This window comes from Gigantopelta aegis, unplaced genomic scaffold, assembly GCF_016097555.1.
Source record: "Gigantopelta aegis isolate Gae_Host unplaced genomic scaffold, Gae_host_genome ctg3595_pilon_pilon, whole genome shotgun sequence".
NCBI lineage: Eukaryota > Metazoa > Mollusca > Gastropoda > Neomphalida > Peltospiridae > Gigantopelta > Gigantopelta aegis.
The window spans coordinates 19,357-29,838 of record NW_024533415.1 but is presented as its reverse complement, the minus strand read 5'-3'; the positions used below and the strand labels follow the sequence as shown (position 1 = coordinate 29,838).

General features: G+C 35.3%; 1 protein-coding gene across 1 annotated transcript; it reads left to right on the top strand.

The window, feature by feature from the left end:
• The first annotated feature begins 4,651 nt into the window (after window positions 1-4,651).
• LOC121392325 (ankyrin-1-like) lies at window positions 4,652-7,755 on the top strand. Its single transcript, XM_041523571.1, is given in 10 exon segments — window positions 4,652-4,861; window positions 4,864-4,960; window positions 5,130-5,242; window positions 5,244-5,405; window positions 5,407-5,565; window positions 5,567-5,691; window positions 5,792-5,974; window positions 6,117-6,282; window positions 6,921-7,070; window positions 7,252-7,755. Coding segments are annotated over 10 exon segments (1,869 nt in total).
• Window positions 7,756-10,482: the final 2,727 nt, after the last annotated feature.

Below are 10,482 nucleotides of genomic sequence, written 5' to 3'. Positions count from 1 at the left end.
CACCAATTAGAAGTGCAGTATATTGAGGACTAGTCTCATGACCAGATACCCACTCACTCCTGAGTGGGTGTCTGGGAATGTGAGGCCTAGTATCTAGTAGTAACTGTCTACTACTTAAACATACACTGCTACTATACAATCTTATCTGTACTCTGTATATTAGGTAGTATACTCACTGGTAATAACCCTTGGATATACTTCATAGTAAGTATAATAGAATAAAGCAATATGGGAAGAATATAAACTAGAGAAAAAAAGTGGGTGTGGTCATAAGGGAGTGGACTCAATGGACATACTGGTAGTGGGATATTGATTGTAAAAGAAAAAGGTATAGATCATATAATGACCACTATCTTCTGTTGTAAGAGAGATTTAGAGCAGCACGACTAAAGAGAGACCTGCACAATATAAATACTAGTCACCTATATTACTACTATATGGCCATATAAACTATGTAATAATAATATGATAATTCTATTAAAATACTAGACATAGTTAATAACATAGTATTAACTACATATTTGATAGAAATACAAACCTAATCTCATGTATTCTAGTTTATTATTACCTGTCTTCATTTCATTCTATAATGAAATCTTATACATATGTGAAGAAACCAGCTAAGAATGCAATGAGATAACACGATATGCAAACTCACCAGACACTCTATAATGACAGATAAACAAAAACAATATATGTCACATTATTTTATACAAGAACAAAATATAATTGTAAAAATTGTCCTAAGATGGTACTCTTGTTGCTATAAGGGACTAGATTATTGGTAATTTGGAAGACGAAAGAGTTAACAGATGCTATGGAACTGCTCAAAGACATTTTCTCAAGTGACAGAACTAAGGAGCTTGATCAATTCAATGCATTTACTGTAAAAGTAATAATATTGATTGGTTGCTAGGTGTGTCAGTAGTTACTGTATGTGGTTAAATTTAATTGGTTGGCTTCAAAAGTCACATACAATATAATAAAATAAAGTAGACATTGAAACATAGTTAACATGTGGCCCAAAACAATCTCCTGACATGTTGCATGTGTCAGGAGGAAAAAGGACAAGCAACATACACTTTATTACTTAGTACATAGGGAGTATTAAACAACCTATCAACTAAAATATATCATCTTATCTTATAAACAATACTAACCACAACTAGTAAGTATCTCTATTTAGTGTATATAGAATTGACTAGATCTTTATAAATGGCAACTAATTTGTTGTCTGGTAAGTTGTCATTAAATGTCACTTGTAAGTACTACACTATATCACATACTACATAGATATTTTTATTGGTCTAGTTTGTATACATCTTATAAGTATATATAACGTCACACACTTACAATAATCCAGAGAAAAGGAAAAGTGTTGATGAAAAAAAATGTGATAGAAACGCATTACAAATTGTGTTGTAGCCGTAGATCATAAAATATATAACTCTAGAAGAAGGAAAATAGTAACATAATTATTATATTTAAATTATATATTACTAAAACAGTAGTTGGTTGATTATTCTTTGATTGTTTGACATCTTGTTTACTGTGATCTAAAGAGGAAGATAATCTATAAAACATTTGTCTATCTAAGACTGTACGCAATCAAATAATACTAGAATATATTACATTAAGAGCGAAACCGTCTTTACTATATAAAAAAAGTATGACCCAAACATTGGTTTATATCTGATGTGGTTATCATATTACTTATAGAATGGCGCACTTTAATGAGAACTTATACTATATCCTAGACTCTAAACATCAGAACCTAAATGTTAATGTATTAATTTCACATTAAAGTATAGTATTCTGTTACTGGCACTCTAAACATTTCCTTAATCATAGGGTCAGGATATGTTAAATTTGAGACAAAATCAGTGCAGGTAAAACCTGTTCATTTATCCTCATTAATCCTGATAGCTACTAAACTTACCTCTAAATCCACTGCAGTGAACAGAAAGACTTAATATTTCTGGTCTTAGTTTTAAACAACACTGACGTAATGTCTTTATCTCATTAGTACAAAAATTCTTCCTGATAATTGTGAGCTGATGGAAAATAGGAAATACATTATATTAAATAATGATATTTACTCACTAATAATATAACTGACTGACTACCTTGTAGACAAGCTTGGATCTTACAAGCTTCTTTCTTACACAATTTGTCAGCAAGTTTCTGCCATTCTCTAATTCACTAGCCATGTGGCATGGGGGTGTGGTTTTTAATAATTTGTAGTCACACAATATTTTACATCATCTAATTCTATTTTACAATAACTAAGATCTAGGTTTAGAAGGAAAACTTTTATGTGTAAATTTTCACGAAATTATGACTCAAAATTAACTGGTGGGCCAGTTTTGATTGCAATTAAAAATTATGTGGATTGGGAGGACATTTTTTGGCAAAAAAAGAACCATTTAGCAACACAAATCAACTCTTGGCTGTCACAAATGGTCAGTGGAGACCTATTATGTTTACCAAAAATGGACATCGACTCCTCGAACTACTACTCCACTAGTAGACTGAGGCTTAATTTTACAAGAAGCAAGCCCCACCCTACATATTAGTCTCAGCCACATCCATAGGTGTGGCTCACGAGACTACTGCAAAGCTATGCATTTTTTTCGAGGTAAGTCACAAAGAATAGCCATATTTATCCACTCTTTTAACTTTTATTAGTCTACTTAACAAAGCTAAAGGAGGCTGTGTGGGTGTTGATTAGTTCCTAAGCCAAAATCTATACTTGTACTTTCTCAATTCTTCTACTGACTATAGTAATCATCAGTAATAAACATCTAGTCGCTAAAGGTGTCTACTTCCTAACCTTGATGACAAATCCTGCTGTCAGAAGTAATAATCTTTGCCACTGACTGAATATCTACTAAGGCAGTGTTCTTAATAAGACTTTGTGTGATATATTCAGGCTGGACTTAAACTACTGTGTCCAATTTATACAATTGCCAAAACATTTTGACCGCACACTTTTTGCCACTCAGCATGGCGTCTTAGTTACTGTGTTCGTTTGTAACTAGAGAAAGTGACGTCATCGAATAACCTTTTATTTAAGTGTTCTTTATATCTAATGACAAATTTGTGTGACATATGTTACTGACCCTAAACTACTGTGACCAACTTTCTCAGTTATCAAAACATTTTGATCAATTGAACAGATGTACATAGATTTATGAGGTATGTTATCGACTAAATTCATTGTAGTATGTATACACATCATACAGAGTATGATACAACTATACTAGTAATTATTATAAATATATGTGTGTAGTTATGACAACCATTACAATAATATTTTATTGAATTGTTTCATTTTGCAGTTCAAAATGTCTGATAATCTCAGTCCACCTACTCTCAATCTACTAAGTAATGAACTAGAAGAAGTTGAATGTGATGAATTGGCTGTAGTCCTTAATGTGTCAGATATTGAAGATATCAGGGAACAATATCCAGGAACTGGACAATGGAAAATTGATTTCTTACAAAAATGGCTTGATGAAAAAGACACTGTACATTCATGGCGTACTGTAGCTAATGCAGTAGACAAAATCAATCCAGTAGTTGCTGAGCATATCAGAAAACAAATATTCTACTATATTAGATGATGTACTATCAAAGCCACAGCCATGAAGAACATAGGATTGTAAATGATGATCAACGTCTTAACATTAAACTCTGCCATTGAAGAGCAACAAGCAAGTTTTGTCTAAAGACATAGTAAAAGAAATTACTCATTTTAAACATAGGTTTGTCAAGTTAGTCTCAAAAACACGGGAGTCTTTAGTAGACAGACCAAACAAACTTTATCATTTTATCGATACTTGAAACAAGAAAAGCTATGTCACCAAATGTCAATACCAAATGAAAGTGATATCACATATGACACATTATTTGATAAGCTACAGACCAAATGGCATTATCTCAAACATCAACTTCAAAAAATAGTTGAAATGTTTCTTTTGACACTGACTTGCCGGATGAAGTGCAGAATTATCAAAGTGACTTAATGACATTTAAAACTTATAAGTCAACAAAAATGAAAGATTTGGTCATTATTAAATCAAAAGGTAATACATCAGAAAAAGTGAAAGTAGAACTAAAAGTGCAAGGAATGTGGCTAGAGGTAACAATACAGCAGTTTGAGTTTCTGGCAAAACTCTTTTTCAAGATTATGAAGATTTACTCACTGACATGATTGTCAAAAGATGTAGTACTAGCATGAGTATTACATGTAGTGTGTCTAAAGAAACTGCTGACCTCATTGCACAATTAAAAATATAATCATGAAGAGTTATTACTACTTGGAGTAATTTCACTAACATAGAATATAACACATTGTTTAGTTACAATTCAACACAAGATGACATGACATTTGACACAGCTTCTATTGGCACTATACAGTCTGGGTGGTCCTCTTCCTGTTATAGCTCTTCTTCTTCAAGTAGGTGGTAATCCTAACCTATTACCACAGTCTAGTGTAAACATTGATATCCAAAACAAAAGGTGGCAATTCTGTTAGTACATGTCGCTAGTCAGTATGGTTATGCATCAGTTGTCTCTATTTTACTTAACAAAGGGGGGCAGATCCTAACCTAAGGCTAAGTAAGAACGATGGCAAACAACAGCCCTTATGATAGCCAGTGAAAAAGGCCATAGTAATGTCATCCAACTATTAATAGAGAGAAACGTTCCAATAAACATTCTGAATAAGGAAGGATTTACAGCATTTTATCTTGCCTGCATGAATGGTCACTTGTTAGTCATCTCTACCTTACTTAGTAATGGGGCAGATCCTAACCTAGCTAACAATAATGGCTTTACACCTCTTATGATAGCCAGCAAAAAAAAGGGCATGGTGATGTCGTCCAACTATTACTACAGAGAAACGTTCCAATAAACATCCAGGATGATGAAGGGTTCACAGCATTTATTTGTGCTAGCAAAAAATGGCCACTTATCAGTCATTTCTACCTTATTTAGTAATGGGGCAGAGATCCTGACCTAGCTAACAAAAATGGCTTAACACCTCTTATGGTAGCCAGTGATAGTGGATATATACTGATGTTGTTCGTCTTTTTATTGAGCAAAATGTTCTAACAAATACTCAGAACAACAATGGAGCAACAGCAATGGTTTTGCCTCCCAAAATGGTCACTTGTCTCTGTTTTTACCATTACTCAACTATGGTGCTGACCCAAATCTTTCTATGAAAAATGGAGCAAACACCTTTAATGGCAGCCAGTGTAAAAGGTCATAATGATGTCGTCCAACTATTACTAGAAAGAAACGTTCCAATAAAATCCAGAGCCAAAATGGAGAAACAGCACTTTTTTGGTGCCAGCCAGAATGGTCACTTAACAGTTATCTCTACCTTACTTAGCAATGGGGGCAGATCCTAACCAAGCAAAGAATGATGGCACAACACCTCTTATGATTGCAAGTCTAAATGGCCATAGTGATGTCGTCCAACTGTTACTAGAGAGAAATGTTCCAGTAAGCACCCAGAACAAAGAAGGATTCACAGCATTTTATCTTGCCTGCATGACATGATCACTTGTTAGTCATCTCTACCTTACTTAGTAATGGAGCAGATCCTAACCTAGCTAACAATAATGGCTTTACACCTCTTATGATAGCGAGTGAAAAAGGCCATGGTGATGTCGTCCAACTATTACTAGAGAGAGATGTTCCAATAGACACCCAGGACGAGGAAGGATTCACAGCATTTTATCTTGCCTGCATGAATGATCACTTGTTTAGTCATCTCTACCTTACTTAGTAATGGGGCAGATCTTAACCTAGCTATAAATAAAGGCTATACACCTCTTATGATAGCGAGTGAAAAAGGCCATGGTGATGTCGTCCAACTATTACTAGAGAGAGATGTTCCAATAGACACCCAAAACAAGAAAGGATTCACAGCATTTTATCTTGCCTGCATGAATGGTCACTTGTTAGTCATCTCTACCTTACTTAGTAATGGGTAGATCCTAACCTAGCTAACAATAATGGCTTTACACCTCTTATGATAGCGAGTGAAAAAAGGCCATAGTGATGTCGTCCAAACTATTACTAGAGAGAGATGTTTCCAATAGACACCCCCAAAACAAGAAAGGAGTTACAGCATTTTATCTTGCCTGCATGAATGGTCACTTGTTAGTCATCTCTACCTTACTTAGTAATGGGGCAGATCCTAACCTAGCTATGAATAATGGCTTTACACCTCTTATGATAGCCAGTGAAAAAGGCCATAGTGATGTCGTCCAACATTACTAGAGAGAAACGTTCCAATAAAACATCCAGGATGAGGAAGGATTCACAGCATTTATTTGTGCTAGCAAAAAAATGGCCACTTATCAGTCATTTCTATCTTACTTAGTAATGGGGCAGATCCTAACTAGCTATGAATGATGGCACAACACTCTTATGATAGCCAGTGCTAGTGGATATACTGATGTTGTTCATCTTTTACTTGAGCAGCATATTCTAATAAATACTCAGACCAATGATGGAGCAACAGCAATTGGTTTTGCCTCCCAAAAATGGTCACTTGTCTCTTGTTTTTATATTACTTGACAATGGTGCTGACCCCCAAATCTTTCTATGAAAAATGGAGCAACACCTTTAATGGCAGCCAGTGAAAAAGGTCATAATGATGTTGTTCAATTATTACTCAAGAGAAAAGTTCCAGTAAATATTCATGACAGAAATGGAAGAACAGCATTTTATTGTGCCAGCATGAATGGTCACTTATTAGTAATCTCTACTTTACTTAGTAATGGGGCAGATCCTAACCTAGCTAAAAAATGATGGCACAACACCTCTTATGATCGCCAGTCTAAATGGCCTGGTAATGTCGTCAAACTATTGCTAGAAGGAAAGTTCCAATAAACGCCCAGAATCAAAATGGAGCAACAGCACTTTTTTGTGCCAGCCAGAATGGTCACTTATCACTAATCTCTACTTTACTTAGTAATGGGGCAGATCCTAACCTAGCTATGAATGTTGGCTTTACACCTCTTATGATAGCGAGTGTGAAAAAGGCCATGGTGATGTCGTCCAACTATTACTAGAGAGAGAGATGTTCCAATAGACACCAGGACGAGGAAGGATTCACAGCATTTTATCTTGCCTGCATGAATGATCACTTGTTAGTCATCTCTACCTTACTTAGTAATGGGGCAGATCTTAACCTAGCTATAAATAAAGGCTATACACCTCTTATGATAGCGAGTGAAAAAGGGCCATGGTGATGTCGTCCAACTATTACTAGAGAGAGATGTTCCAATAGACACCCAAAACAAGAAAGGATTCACAGCATTTTATCTTGCCTGCATGAATGGTCACTTGTTAGTCATCTTTACCTTACTTAGTAATGGGGCAGATCCTAACCTAGCTAACAATAATGGCTTTACACCTCTTATGATAGCGAGTGAAAAAGGCCATGGTGATGTCGTCCAATTATTACTAGAGAGAGATGTTCCAATAAACACCCAGAATAAGAAAGGATTCACAGCATTTATTTGTGCTAGCAAAAATGGCCACTTATCAGTCATTTCTATCTTACTTAGTAATGGGGCAGATCCTAACCAAGCAAAGAATGATGGCACAACACCTCTTATGATAGCGAGTGAAAAAGGCCATAGTGATGTCGTCCAACTATTACTAGAGAGAAATGTACCAATAAACACCAGAACAAGAAAAGAGTTACAGCATTTTATCTTGCCTGCATGAATGGTCACTTGTTAGTCATCTCTACCTTACTTAGTAATGGGGCAGATCCTAACCTAGCTAACAATAATGGCTTTACACCTCTTATGATAGCGAGTGAAAAAGGGCCATGGTGATGTCGTCCAATTATTACTAGAGAGAGATGTTCCAATAAACACCCAGAATAAGAAAGGATTCACAGCATTTATTTGTGCTAGCAAAAATGGCCACTTATCAGTCATTTCTATCTTACTTAGTAATGGGGCAGATCCTAACCTAGCTATGAATGATGGCACAACACCTCTTATGGTAGCCAGTGATAGTGGATATACTGATGTTGTTCATCTTTTACTTGAGCAGAATGTTCTAATAAATACTCAGACCAATGATGGAGCAACAGCAATTGGTTTTGCCTCCCAAAATGGTCACTTGTCTCTTGTTTTTACATTACTCAAACTATGGTGCTGACCCAAATCTTTCTATGAAAAATGGAGGCAACACCTTTAATGGCAGCCAGTGTAAAAGGTCATAATGATGTTCGTCAACTATTACTAGAAAGAAACGTTCCAATAAACATCCAGAGCCAAAATGGGAAGAAGAAACAGCACTTTTGGTGCCAGCCAGAATGGTCACTTAACAGTTATCTCTACCTTACTTAGCAATGGGGCAGATCCTAACCAAGCAAAGAATGATGGCACAACACCTCTTATGATAGCGAGTGAAAAAGGCCATAGTGATGTCGTCCAACTATTACTAGAGAGAAATGTTCCAATAAACACCCCGAACAAGAAAAGAGTTACAGCATTTTATCTTGCCTGCATGAATGGTCACTTGTTAGTCATCTCTACCTTACTTAGTAATGGGGCAGATCCTAACCTAGCTAACAATAATGGCTTTACACCTCTTATGATAGCTTGTGCCAAAGGACATAACAATATTGTCAGAGATTTATTAAAGGCCCAAGTTAATATTGATCATCAAAACTACTGTTGGTACTACAGCATTACACATTTCTAGTCAATATGGACATGAGTTTATTGTGATATGTTTATTAGATGTGGTGCTAATCCACTTCTAAAAGATATGACTGGTCACACACCTCTAGATATAGCTCATCAACATGGTCATCATAACATTGTATCACTACTTCAGGAAGCAATGTCTGGTTTACATGATGATGAAGAATCATTAGCAGTTCTGTTGAGTCAGGTTATACAACTGGTGGACTATCAACTGATCACTCATCAGTAGAAGACTCTGATATTGCACAAATTTCTGATCTAGAAGATGACGATTTTCTAGCAGAATGCAGTGGAATTAACAAGATAAGTGAGTCCTTTTACTGTATGTTAATATACATAGCACTACTATCTCTCTTGTGTTATGTTAGTAATGTTATATGAATAGTTATTCTGTAGCCAGTATAAGACAGATGAGTTCCAATCATTACTATCACATTTTCTTGAATAGAAGCCTCCTCCAAATAAGGCCCCAGTTTGAAATTAAGGCCTGGGTAAATTGAGCCAAATAATAAAATAGAGGCCTACTTCCATTGTTTTCATCTCCTATCATGTGTCATATGATGCTTCAAAATGTGTACAAGTCTTTTAAGTTTTGATTTGTTTAATGTGCAAAGGAAAATCCAACCAAGCTGCTATAAAAGAGTTTTAGTGTGAATGTGGTTACAATGTTGCATGTGCATTAATACTGATCAAGAAATAAAGGCCTCCTTCATTTAGAGGCATCCTCTGTTTAGAGGCCCAGGCATCTAGTTGAGGAAATATAGTATACTATTATTTTCTATAACTATTTCAAGCAAAGTCTTGTGTCTGTTTACTATAATTTTTTTAATGGTGTAGAACAAATGATGGTATCTAGTGATGTCATAGATATACAGACACTAAATGACAGTAAGTGATTACGTAATAATAATACTGTCTGATAACATATTAAATAATCTATTTTAATAGAATTTAATGAGGAGAGTGTTACCCAACAGAGAGAGTTGTTAATAGGAGAAGTTAAAGGGTATGTTTTGTCAATGTTATTATGATATTGAGCGTCTTTTGATTTGATAGTGATAGATGTTTAATTATCTTCAAGATGTGTATGTAGGAGACAAGAGGGTCATTTCTAATACAAGGAGACAGTTCTTACCTTTTTAATTGGAGGAGAATGGTATAATCATTAGTGTACCACAAGGCACTTTATCTCCAACAGAGACCAGTCGAGTAGAAGTGACAGTACTGGTTGGTGGACAGTTTCAATTACCTGAGGGGACAGAATTAGTCAGTGCTGTATATGGATATCTCTGTCTAAGCCACTTCTCAAACCAGTCAAATTAGAGATTCAACATTGTCTACATCTAGTCACACAAGATGATGCAAATTGTCTGAGTTTCGCTATAGCTCCTATAGGTTCTACACTCCCCTATCAATTCCAACTAAAGGATGAAGGACAGTTCTACCATGGCGAATCATATGGAAGTATCTGGCTTTTCAAAATTTTCTTTGGTTACCTTTTGTACGAAGACTATTCAGATGTTCACCTGTGTGTATATATGTAGGGAAAGTGTTTTATGAAGAAAAGAAAGTTCATGAATGGCTAATGAGATTCGTAGTTACTAAATATCTTAATGCTCTTGATAGGGTAAGAGTCAACTTTGTTGTAATCCTTTCTAATTTTTGTATTATATAAATAGTATGTAAGACGATCTCTACCACAAGCCGAGGAAGGAACAAATGTAACATT